Source organism: Oreochromis niloticus, linkage group LG14 (genome assembly GCF_001858045.2).
Source record: "Oreochromis niloticus isolate F11D_XX linkage group LG14, O_niloticus_UMD_NMBU, whole genome shotgun sequence".
In the NCBI taxonomy this organism is placed as follows: Eukaryota; Metazoa; Chordata; class Actinopteri; order Cichliformes; family Cichlidae; genus Oreochromis; species Oreochromis niloticus.
The window spans coordinates 6,190,404-6,203,840 of NC_031979.2; the positions used below are offsets into that span (position 1 = coordinate 6,190,404).

The following is a 13,437-nucleotide window of genomic DNA, read 5'->3' on the forward strand; positions in this document are numbered from 1 at the left end:
TTCATGGATTTCATAAGCAACACACTTTAGTTGCTCTGTGGATTCTTTTAAAAAGCAGTTAAAAACTTTTCTGTTCAAACAAGCCTTTTGTTAATCTACGAATTTTATATTCTTTACATTAGTTATATTTTGATCTTTTACATTGTGTATAATGTCTATTGATTGTATTGTTTATTTTAATATTTGTGTACAGCGCTTTGTGACTGCCTGTCTGTGAAAAGCGCTTAATAAATAAACTTTACTTACTTACTTTAGTTATTCACACAAAGCATAAAGGTAAAAAAAAACAATATATACAGTGTTATCTTCATTTTAGATTTCAAAAAGTATTTGCGGTTCCCAGTGTTTTCTTTTGTTTGGAAACCGGGTCCAAGTGGCTCTTTGGGTGTTAAAGGTTGCTGACCCCTGGGCTAGAGGATGTTGTACTGTCGTCGGACACACTCAAACACCAACATCATGGACAACAGCTGGCGATGATTGTATCTCTGCTGCTTTAGAGATGCAAGATTTAATGCAAGCTGCAGGGTCAAGCAAACAAGAGCTTCAGTAAGTGAAAACCTGCTTCATTTGTTGCTACGCCAAGTGAACCAATACTGCAAAACAGAACAACAACTAGCATAGCTACTGTTATTGCAATGCAGTACAATGAAGTTGGGAGTTCATCCACAGGACAGACAGACTCACTGAAGGGGCACCTAATGATATTTCTCTGTTATTTTCCTAGGCATCGCTTCATCTTCAACCTTCACCGTGTCCCAATCAATAGTTCTATTGTGAATAAATGGTTCCATTCAATATCGAAAATAGAAGCAGTTGTTGTTGCTTACAAATGCTGTCCTTCTGTGTGAATGTCCTTAAGTGAGGAATTCAATGCCTAAACTGCTCTCTAGGAGTATAATTGTGGTGCTCAGCTCCAATATGCAGCCATCAGTTTAATCCACTCATATTGCGCACCTAAATGTTCAGAGAACAGCTGAATAAATCCCACTGCGCCCAGATCCAATATTACAAGAATTACTTATCAACCTCTTTGTTTTTCCTCACATACAGTATGTTTGACGTTTGCTGCTGTATCCCGATTTTGGCTTCACTTGACTGATGTGTCCTTGATGTGGGCAGATGCAAGTGTTCTAACATGTCTTCCGCCTCATTTCCAACTATCACTGCAGAGGAATATATAACGGCAAATGCATTGCTGGAGGCAATCTGTCACAACAATAAAGCGATGTGTGGTTTTTAAACAGTTCCTTTTCCCCCATAACAAATAAAAACAGTGGCAGTTAACACGTTGGAAATGTATTTCACAGCCAGCAGAGAAAGTATGAATCTTAAAAAAAAAAAAACAATAATACAGGTTATTGGATTTTCCAAGAGATTTTTTGTGTGACACCATCAACACCTCACAAAGAAAATATGAAATGAGTCATAAAAAGTTGCAGATCGAATCAAATGCCTGGCTGTGTCATGATGTCATTGAGACAGGGATGTGCATGCACACACACACACACACACACACACACACACACACACACACACACACATAGTTGTGCTACTCTTATGTGAGAATGGTTTCCAGGAGCTTTTATAAATCAGAATCACTGCAAGCATCCTAGGAATACAAACACAGCACACACACACACACACACACTCTCTCTCTCTCTCACACACACACACACACACACCACAAACATTGTAAATTTAAATCTCTAAGCATCTCCACACGCTGTAGCTTGAGCATCCAGTTCAGGCTGCACCTCCACAAAAACAAACAGTTTTATTGTCAGTCCCTGTCCAATATGGGGCTATAAGCAGTGGCCAGTTTTATGTCTTTTAATTAGTACACCGTCGCTATAGCAGCATCCAGCTGGCAAACAACCACCTCCAAATACACATATACATAAACAATAGCAAAGGGAAAAAAAATACAATGGGGTGTGCTCAGTGAGTCAGGAAAAAGTGATGGAGAATTGTTGAAGAAAAAAAAAGACCAAAAGCCTTTATTATGGCACAGAATCTTTGTCTACATGTGTGTGTAAATGACCGGACGTGTGTGTACCTGAAATTAGGTGCCGAGGCCCATTCTAGGGCGAGGCAAGCCAAGTCCACGGCAGCGTACACCAGCAGGAAGAAAATGGTCACAATGCTGGCGATGGTGTTGAGCTTCCCTGAAAACAGGACCAGCTAGAATGACCAAAACAAAGAAGCAGGGAAAGAAGTTGGGAAGACAAACAGAGAAGAGAAGAGATTAGCATTTACAGCAATACTACATTCTACAGTCAGAACAGTGCATTTTAATTCTTTTTTTTATGGCTTTTTTCCAGCGCCTAACAACTTTTCACTTCCATAAATCTAAAATATGAAGTTAAAGCCATGTCAGCTGCTCTGATACATCTGAGCTTTGTTTGCCTCTTAGCTGGATATTTTCCAAAAATATAAAATAACAAAAAATAAATATACAAAATAATACCAGCAATCAGACATGTCGAAACAAGATCTAAGAATTGTTGGAGCTAAAATATCTCAGAGGATTTAAAGTGAGGTCTTAACAAGGGCAGAGGTTCCATACATTTTCAAGTCAAGGATCCCTAGATAATTGAGTTTTGGTCCCAAGAAACCTTTTTGCTGTGAGATATGATTATCTGGCTCCACTGTGGAAAGAGGTGACATAAAGGATAGATTAGACTAGCATCTAGGGAGCAAGACATCATTAAACTAAACTGTTCTACATTTTTCTGGGGATCTTGGAAGGACCACAGGTGGTCATCTGGCTCCACTTTGGGAGCCACTTACTGAGGCTAATGTTGAGTTTTAATAAAGATGGTATCAAGCCTGCTGTTCAGACAGGCAGCTATGTTAGCTATGGCAGCTACGTGACAATACAGCCACATCCGCTTGCACTTCATATTCTCAGCGGCCGATTCAGGGGGAGAGCCGTACATCTAATAATAATGACAGCACATAGATGTATGAGACTCACCCTTTCTTACAGAGGTGCACTAGTTGACTTCTAATGGAGCAGGGAAATGATGACCTCATTATAAGCCCTGCTCCCTGCCATGTTCCCTGATATGAGAATGTGTGAACAAGGCTCTATGCGAGTAATGTTTGGACGGGAAAGTTGCGAATAAAGACCGTAAAAGCTTCGACTGTTTCACCTGACAACAGTTTACTTAGCATAATAAATTACAATGACATAGCTTAATGTTTGGACTTAGTGTCACTTGATAATGTGGATTGGAAATGGTCATTTTGGATACTGGAGTATTAGACTGTTGCTGCATATGCATCCTCTTTTAAATATATATTTTTCCCTCATTTTACCAGAACCTTGTAATTAACCTACAATTAACACACTACTATTAAGCTGTAAAAGAAAAAACATTATTTTTTGAATGACTGTTACAGCTTAAAAAGAAAAACTTACATTTAGACAAGAAATGCAAAAGGCTAAGTTATATACACAAAGCTACAGTACAATTTTAAATTTAAACCAAATTATCTTGTTATTGACTTTGGGCCAGGAGCTGCTTAGTGTACATGTTAAAATGTGTCAACTATGAGACTAATACTCACTTTACTTGCTTGTCTCCAACTACAAGTTGTAGAATGTGCCACTAAATGCTGATAGCAAAGTTTAAGATCAGAAATTCAAATCATTTTTAAATTACAAGTAGCTAAAAGCTTCACAGAGAGCTGTGCAAAACTGAAAACTCATTTCTGAGGGTTTCCTGCTCTTTTTGTAAATAGTTCAAACTTTTTATTCACTTCAATTCAGTTTTAGTTATAAAGAGCAAATTCACAACAACAGCTATCTTATAGCAGTGTGTTTTGCAAGCTAAGTGTTAGATTTGTATTGTTTATTGTCATTTATGCTTAGAAATATCTACTCATATATGCTTAGAAGTATATAATCATTTGTAGATTGAAAAGAATGTCTCATCCTAGGAGGTCTGTAACAACTCTGTGTAGCATGAAGAGGGGAGTGCGTTCACTCCTCTTCAGAGTGTTCTGGCATAGATCACACACCTCCTAGGAGAGGTCGTATCTTCTCTTGCTGATATATGGTATAGCAAACACACGTATATCTGTTTGAGTGTAAGAGCCTTTTGTTTAGATGGACCGCTAGACTCCTGGCACCAGCTTTGGGGAGTCTTCACAGGGTCACATCTTGACCCCAAACACACACACACACACACACACACACACACACACACATACTTACACAACGCACAGGCAAGGTACTCTTTGTGTGTATAGAATAAAATAGAATAGAATTCAACTTTATTGTCATTGCACATGTCACAGGTACAGGGCAACGAAATGCAGTTTGCATCCATCCAGAAAGTGCTTTAGCCGTGATATAGATATATTACAATATATATTAGCAATAATATAGATATGTAAGTATATTACAGAAATGGGTCTATTATGGTATGTTATAATGTACACAGTGTGAAGTATGTTATGAATATTCTATAACTATAAGTATGTACAGGCTGTAGTGAGTACAAGCTATGTACAGGCTATGAACAGGATATAAATATGAAATAAAAACTATACAGAAATCTGAGATATACAGTTATACAGAAATGTGAACTATGTAAGTTATAAACAGTTGTAGGATTAAAAATTATCGTATGTACAGAATGATTATTTACACAGAACTGTACAGTAGTGGTAAAGTGCTAGTGGTTGTGGGTGTGTGTATGTTCAGTCCATGAGTTTAACGTGGGTCAGATGTCAGGAGGCAGAGTTCAGGAGTCTGACAGCTGTGGGGAAGAAGCTGTTCCGGTACCTGGTGGTCTTAGTCCGGAGGCTCCTGTAGCGCCTCCCAGAGGGCAGGAGGGTGAAGAGTCTATGTGATGGGTGACTGGGGTCTTTGATGATTTTCCCAGCCCTTTTCAGACACCGCTTCCTGTAGATGTCCTTTATGGCAGGAAGCGGTGCTCCGGCGATGCGCTGGGCAGTTTTCACGACCCTCTGCAACGCCTTCCGGTCCGAGGCGGAGCAGTTCCCGTACCAGACTGTTATACAGTTGGTCAGGATGCTCTCGATGATGCAGCGATAGAAGTTCACCAGGATGTCTGAGGACAGGTGGTTCTTCTTCAGAGTCCTCAAGAAGAAGAGGCGCTGGTGAGCCTTCTTGACCAGCTTGGAGCAGTTGGTCGTCCAGATGAGATCCTCGGAGATGTGGACTCCCAGGAACTTGAAGCTGCTCACACACTCCACAGCCGTCCCCTTAATGTGGATGGGTGGATGTGGGTCAGCATTCCTCCTGTAGTCCACGATGAGCTCCTTAGTCTTCTCAGTGTTAAGCAGCAGGTTGTTTGTGTCGCACCACTCAGCCAGACGATCCACCTCCTCCCTGTAGGCGGTCTCATCGTTGCCGCTGATGAGGCCAATCACCGTGGTGTCATCTGCAAACTTAATGATGGTGTTAGAACCATCAGCAGGTCTGCAGTTGTGGGTGAAGAGGGAGTAGAGGAAAGGGCTCATCACACAGCCTTGTGGTACACCGGTGTTCATTGTGATTGTTGATGAGCAGCGGTTATCCAGTCAGACATGTTGGGGGCGGTTGGTCAGGAAGTCCAGTAACCATTTGCAGATGAGGGAACTGATGCCCAGGTCTGTCAGTTTCCTGATGAGTTGTGAGGGGTGGATTGTATTGAATGCTGAACTGAAGTCTATAAACAGCATTCTGGCGTAGGTGTTGTTGTTGTCCAGGTGTGAGAGGACAGAGTGCAGTGCGATGGAGACTGCATCCTCTGTGCTCCTGTTCTGGCGGTATGCAAATTGGTGGGGGTCCAGGGTGGGGGGGAGACAGGATTTGAAGTGTGCTAAGACCAGCTGCTCTAAGCACTTAGTGATGATGGGGGTGAGTGCTACTGGGCGGTAGTCATTGAGGCTAGATGGGTTGGAGTTTTTGGGTATCGGGACAATGGAGGTGGATTTGAAGCAGGCCGGTACCACAGCGTGGGCCAAGGACAGATTGAATATGTCTGTGAGCACTCCTGCAAACTCCTCAGAACACGCTCTGAGAACATGCCCGGGGATGCCATCAGGACCTGCAGCCTTGTGGACATTGATCCTGCTCAGCACCGCTCCTACATCGGTGGGGGAGAGAGTCAGAGGTTGGTGGTCTGGCGTCATGTCTGTTATGGTTGTGGGGTTCCCTCGCTCAAAACGAGCATAAAAGTTGTTGAGCTCGTTAAGGAAGGAGGCATCAGAGGATGTGGGGGAGGGTTTGGTGGTCCTGTAGTCTGTAATGGTCTGGAGTCCTTGCCACATGCGTCGGGGGTTGGAGTTGGAGAAGTGTTCTTCTACCTTCTTTTTGTAATGGTGTTTGGCTTTTTTGATGCCCTTCTTTAGATTAGCCCTGGCTGTACTGTAGGCGTGTGCATCTCCTGACCTAAAGGCAGTGTTGCGGGCCTTCAGGAGGAGATGAACATCCCGGTTCATCCAAGGCTTCTGGTTGGGGTACATGGTGATCCGTTTCTGGGTGGTGACACTGTCTGTGGTTTCGGAGATGTAATCCAGTACAGATGAGACGTACTGGTCCAGGTCTGTGTTGGTGAACATATTCCAGTCTCTGTTTTTAAATCTGTCCTGGAGCACTGCGTCTGTTCCCTCTGGCCACACTTTAATTGTCCTCACAGCAGGTTTCCCACGTTGGATGAGTGGTGAATACCTAGGTGTGAGGAACAGGGAGAGATGGTCCGATTGTCCAATGTGGGGGAGGGGTGTTGCTTTGTAGGCTCCAGCCAGGTTGGAATAAACATGGTCTAAACTCTTGTCTCCTCTGGTGTGGCAGGAGACATGTTGGTGGAATCTGGGGAGGACTGTCTTTAAGTTGGTGTGGTTGAAGTCGCCAGCAACAATAAAAGCAGCCTCGGGGTGTTTATTCTGGTGTTTGTTAATGGCTGCAGAAAGTTCTTTCATGGCCAACCTAGCATTAGCGTCGGGGGGGATATATACTGCAGTGAGTATGATCGAAGTGAGCTCTCTGGGGAGATAATAAGGTCTGCATTTGACGATTAAAAACTCCGCATTAGGTGAGCAGTATGTAGACGTCATATGTTAATGAACCTATGCATATTCATGTAACCTCAATAAAAGAGCAGTGTTACGGGAGAGCGGACGAGAGCAACTGGGGTCAAGCGAAGGAACGGCGTTTGTCCAGTTCTCTCCCGTGCACGAGAAACATAAAGAACTTTGCCTACTCGTGTCTTGCTTTGCTGTGTAATTACATTGTCTTCAACGTTCCAGCGAATACGGTTAAGCTACAAACCCATCACTAAGGACTCTACAGTATTAGAAAGAAAACCCCAAAATCAAGTGATCTCCTTTCAGCAGCACTTGGCGAGAGTGGGAAAGAAAAACGCCCTTTTAATAGGAAGAAACCTTTAGCAGAACCAGGGTCAGGGGCAGCCAACTGCTCAACCATCACCTGGGGTAGTGAAACATCCAGTATTGGATTGTAAATGCAACAGGAGTGGAAAGGGGGGTTCCCCAAACAATCTGAGCCTTTAGTAGCATAGCTAAGGGATGGTTCAGGTTCTAGCTCCCATTCTACTTTCAGAGACTTGAGGAACAACAAGTTATCCTGTTATTGGGAAAACAGAGTTCTTAAGATGGAAACTACTTGTCCATTTCTTTAGTTTATTTTTTTGCCACAACATGTAAGACATCAAAACTATAAAATAACACTGAATGTGTGACATTTATTTAATTCATTCTATGTTGTACTTTATGCTTGTAAATATCAACTGTATCCACATCCAAGAGAATATTACAAGCAGCTATCTCAGATGTATTTGACATGAAACTAAACCTTAGTAATAAACACACATGATCACCCCCCCCTCCTCAGCTCAACTTTATCATTCATTTGATCGAAACTCTAATGTCACAGTAATACATGTGTGCTACTTTCACAACACATTATCACCATCACACAAACCACAGCTTAGCTGTTCATTCAGTGTGTAAATTACACTCATTTGCAACAATCTCTGTTGGATTGTGGTGCGAACACGACTAAATTGTCAGAAATGGATATCTTCCCCACTGCTACCTTCCGTTCCTCAAGCACCTCACCTTCACTTTGGTGGAGGAACAGCAGATGTAAATCTTTCAGGTAAAGACCGTCATTAGCTCTTGTGTGCCGAATGAAACATTTCCTACAGTTGTTTCATCATCATGGAGTGAGCTTTTTATATTTGTTTGTGAGCTGCAGGGGCTGATTGCACAGACCAAGGAGGTAACTGCTGTACTGTACAAACACAGAACACTGCCTCTCTCTCTCTCCTTTTATTGTGTGTTTTATGATTTGCTACTGAGAAACTTCTCCAGAGTTGGGGAACATATTCATGAGCTCAAGGATATATTATTGGTATGTGTGGAGGGGAGATAGCAGCCACCATAAGGCAGATGTACACCGAGGAAGAGAGAGGGGTAGAAAATGTAACGGTGGGGAGTTGAAATTAATGATGTCACATTATTGACAGGCGGGGAGAACAGGTCACCAGATGCACCGAGGGAGCAGTGAGGCTGGAGAAGTGGGGGAAGACAAAGAAGAGAGAGGAAGACAAGTGAAAAAGAGAAAGTGTGTGAGGGAGCACTGCTGACCTCTGACAGCCAAAGTCAGTGGGTGTCTCTTCAGTGCACCCGTGGGAGCTGGCTCTACCAGAGCATTAATTAGCAATTAACTCAGACACAGGCCTGCATGTACAACCGCTCTGACAGCACACCAACTGGGTGTGAATGAGTTGCGTTTGTGTGTGCATACACACACCACCTCTCTCCTGCTATTATGCGCTGATTTAAAACACTGTTTTTACTGGAGAGCAGTGTGCATTAATTGCCACACAGGTCCTTGCAGTGTAAGGGCTCGCACACACACTTTTATTAAATAAAAAGAATAAAGTGGAAAAAGCTGAGTAATGCTTTTTACTACAAAAATGTGCTTTTCCAGAAATGGCTAAGCGTTACAGGTAACAACCATACAGCACATTCTAAAGTTCAGATGCAGAAAGCCGGGTCCATCAGCTAGGACAGAGACTAGAGCAGGGCGATATGGCCAAAAATATTTATCACGATATATATTTGAAAATTTGCGATAATGATATAACTGACGATATAATTGATGCGAAACAAAATACAACTCCACAACTTTACTAGCGCAAAAAAACACCATCCATTTATTTTCACTTAAACAAGCAGCTGTTTTTTATGTGCATTAAAGCTATATAAAAACTTAACAGTGCAAATGCAAATTCCTTGCTAAAGGTTTAACCAAAAGGCATTTCCAGTAGAAATAGGCTGACATATCCTGAGCATAACCATGTATAATATCCACTGAAGTTAAAAAGAGGTGCTTTGCAACATTATACTGCAGTGCGCCAAATAAAAAAGTCAAATACATATTTTTCGGACCATAAGGTGCACGGGGTTATAAGACACATTAAGCAAAACAAAGCAGTCAGATAAATCAAACTTTATTCAACTCATTCTTCTTGCTTCCTCCACTTCTGTACAATTGATTCATTAATGCTGTATTCTATCACAGCTGCTCTATTCCCATATTGTTGCAGTATATTAATGACTAACCTCGTATTGTGGATGGATTATCTCAGTTGTTCTCCTGACTGAAGTTTGGTCCGTTTACAGCATCCTGCTATGCGATTGCACTTGTCTCTAACCATCAGGAAACTTCTCGTTAACTTTTATTGAGTGGAAAAGTGTTAGCGTTCATCCTCCAGCTTCACTGTTTGTTATGCTAACATAGCTGTGTCGCTAGCGATCACGTAGCACATCATTATAAACCAGCTAGCCCAACTTCAGTAACCTTACAAACGTCACTGCTGTGTAGCTTTCTGTCCTCGTTTGTGTTGGAAGTGATAGCAGAGCTGTACGTTTGAATTTTTTCAGAAATCTCTCAGTCAGAATATGCTATATCATGCTTAGGTAACTAGCGAAACTAGCGAGCTAACTTCCGCTAGCTTCCTGCTAACTTCTAACTCCGTTAAATGTAATAAATTCTGTTTTCATGGGTGCCTGGATCTTAAACTTCATAGTTACACCTGGTAAAGCAGCAACGCTGATCATTTTATGAAAGATGAAAGAATTTAGACCGTTTTTAACTCTTAGTGATGCTGCAGTGTTTGTTTGACTTTGGGACCTGAAAAGGAGGGAGTTTAGGACCCAGATTACTCCCAGGTTTACGAGCACCTTAGTCCGACAAATACGGCAATAACGACGGCCACTTGCATGTTCTACAAAAAACTGTGCTTTGTTGTGTATCTGACGGACAAACAACAAACCAGTTCCACATCACTGAAGTGGCACCATTTTTACAAACTAATTCTGGTTCATCCGTTTCACTCAACAATCGGCCATGTGCGTATGAAAACAAAGGCACTGCGCATGCGCATTTGACCCATATTCTATCGCGATATTTCATTTTCCTATCGTTGCCAAACATTATACCGGTATTACCGTGAACGGTATAATATGGCCCAGCCCTAACAGAGACAATTCGGTACAACACCACAGTGAATTTGAACTAATACAATCGCAAAGTGAAGGCTTTCACCTTTCATTCAAGAGGGTTATAAAAGAACTTGACTATGAAGACATGTACAATTTATTGTATTAGTATTTATAAAACGTGAAACGATCCTTTCACGTTAACACTCAAATACAGACTAGAATGTCAAATGATTGGACCGCTACTGGTCCCAAACTCTGGAGTTTCCTTGTCTGTAAGGTAACCATGGAGCAAAGTATAACTGACATAAGTCAAACTGTACATCAAAAATAAAGACATCACAGAGGCAAGGAGGTGAGCGTCTGTGCTGCAACTGCTCCTCTACACCAACAAAGAGGAAAGATGTTTGTTGTACAGAGTTCTGCTTTCTCCCATCGGCTGTTAAAGACTCAAACAACTGTTTTATGATAACGTATTGATGCATTCTCAATCATCCAGGTAAGTAAATCTCCAAAGGTTGATTCTGTTCATCTGGACATAGCGTTTTCAGTGGGAGAAACGTTTCATCACTCATCCAAGTGACTTTTTCAGTCTCAGCTGACTGCAGGTTTCCCCAATCTTATAAACAGTACATTTGCATAATGACTGAAACCAGCCCAATGAAGGAAATCGGTCCACTCCAAGGATCGGGTCCCCCGACACAAACAGAGTGATATAGTGTACGCTGTTAAGTGCCAGGAGGATTGCCAGGACTTATACATCGGGGGAAACCAAACAACCTCTGGCGAAGTGGATGGCACAACACAGAAGAGCTACCTCGTCAGGCCAGTCTATTTACACCTACAGGCCAGTGGATACTCTTTCAATGATGAGGATGTACCATCCTGGACAGGGAGGAATGCTGGTTTGAGCGCAGAGTCAAGAAGGCCATTTACGTGAAAAGGGAAAGACCATCTCTGAATTGAGGAGGGGGCCTAAGGGTACATCTTTCGCCCTCTTACAATGCTGTGATTGCAGCCATTCCCCAACTCTCTGTGAATGGTACTCATGGCCATTGATCAGTGGGCTTTGATCAGTGATTGTTGATCAATGGTCATGAGAATTTGCATAATCACGATGAAGGAACTGACCTCCCAGCCCATTGTTCCTTCAGTGGGCTGCTTTCAGTCATTATGCAAATGTACTGTTTATAAGATTGGGGAACCCTGCAGTCAGCAAAGACTGAAGAAGTCACTTGGATGAGTGACGAAACGTTTCTCATACTGAAAACGCTACATCCAGATGAACAGAATCAACCTTTGGAAGTGTTTTATGATAACACAGATTCCATCAGCACTCACTTCAGATTAAATTTGCATTCCCGTCCATAACATAGCCCCCCTCAACTCTTATATCCAACTCAAGATTCATGATTACTGGCTGGAGAACACCTGGTGGCTATTGACAGGTCTGTATCCGTCTGAATTGTTCCAGTAAGCTGACTGAAGTGACCTGTTGTCAGGTTTCTTTACCATCAGGGTTGTGACTGATAAATTGGTTTGGTTTCATAGGCAGCCACTGCCGTAGTGGTTGGTTTGCTTCCTACGAGTCATCAAAAATGTTCCCATCTGTCACGTTTCTTCACAAGATTTTAGATTCCATTGAGATTATTTAAACCAAATGTCCGGCCTGTAGCACCGTTTTTTGATTTCAACACAAGCCTAAAACTGTGGTCAAACATTAACAAACATCACCGGCAGTGTAAAAATGACCAGTCAAGGATCAACAGTGATGAAAGCTGGATCCGAATCCAACAGCAGCAATTTAAGTTGTCCCAACAACTTAAATTGTGGCACTATTGTGTGTGTGTGCATCGAAAGTACCACATGAACAAGTTTATCATAAAATTTCCACAAAATTAAATTTAAAGCAAAAAGTCAACACAGTAGCTTCTCTGAAGCGAAAGCGAAAGTTCACAAAGAGCTAATCTTTAAGAGGGGCTCAGCCAATTTTAAATCAGATAAGGTTTTCAATAATCTAAACTTAACACAAAAGTAGGAACATTTGTGTTTAATCAAACACTATTGCTTTGTTGCAATAGTGTTTGATGGCAATAATTCTTAAGCAGGCATTCCAATGGTATATTTCCCCTTAAATGATGCCAAATTTATAAGGAAAATGCATTTGTGGCTTGAGAAGCAGAGATGAGTATGTGGGTTGCATTGAAGAAATGTACTCTTGTTTTGAGCTTCTGGTACCCCAGGTGCTGAGAATTGGGTGCCCGATCAGTGCTGGATAGTAGAATCAAAACTATGGATCAGCTTGGGCGTACTGTTAGAGCCAGAGCTTTGAACACAACCACATTGGTTGACATATGACAAATGCTAGTTGAAGAGTGGGACGCCATCACACAGCAGTGTGTGACAAAGTTGGTGACCAGCATGAGGAGGAAGTGCCAGGCTGTTGCGGCTTTGTCTGGTTCATCTTGTTTTGTTTTTGCCAAGTTTATTGACGTCCTTTGGAAGTGACATACGTACTTCATACCATTCATTTTTCTTGGGTTACAGCCTATATATTCAGATCACCATCCAACCCTATGCTCTTTAATCTTCTCTTCAACCATTTATGCTTCTACTCTCCCTGCATTCCCTGATCATTTCTCCTTTACTTAGAAGTCCAATAAAAATCAAAGCAAGGCCCCTGCCTCCCTCTTCCCTCCTCCTTCCTTTTCAATCCCGCGGCACATGAGAGTTTAAGGCAAGATTACAATCAGACTTTTGTCATCAGTGAATCATTCAAATGGTGGAGGAAGAGGCAGGGAGAAAGAGGACAGGAGTCAATGATTTCTGATGATGGCAGCAGCGGTGACGCAGCTAACGATTTCCATCTAATTGCTCCTCCTCCGCTCCTGGAGAGTGCCGGAGATGAAGAGAAGGGGACGAGAGGGGGACAGCGAGTGAGAAAAAGAG

At 42.2% G+C, this 13,437-nt stretch overlaps 1 protein-coding gene across 2 annotated transcripts in view; it reads right to left on the reverse strand.

The window, feature by feature from the left end:
- The window catches only part of zgc:153039, an 89,217-nt gene that overhangs the window by 26,271 nt on the left and 49,509 nt on the right, over positions 1–13,437 (reverse strand). For both annotated transcript variants that reach the window (XM_005461008.2, XM_013264773.2), the window contains one exon: positions 2,057–2,181. In XM_005461008.2, the coding sequence (XP_005461065.1) occupies positions 2,057–2,181 (125 nt within the window). The remainder of the gene's footprint in view (positions 1–2,056; positions 2,182–13,437) is intronic.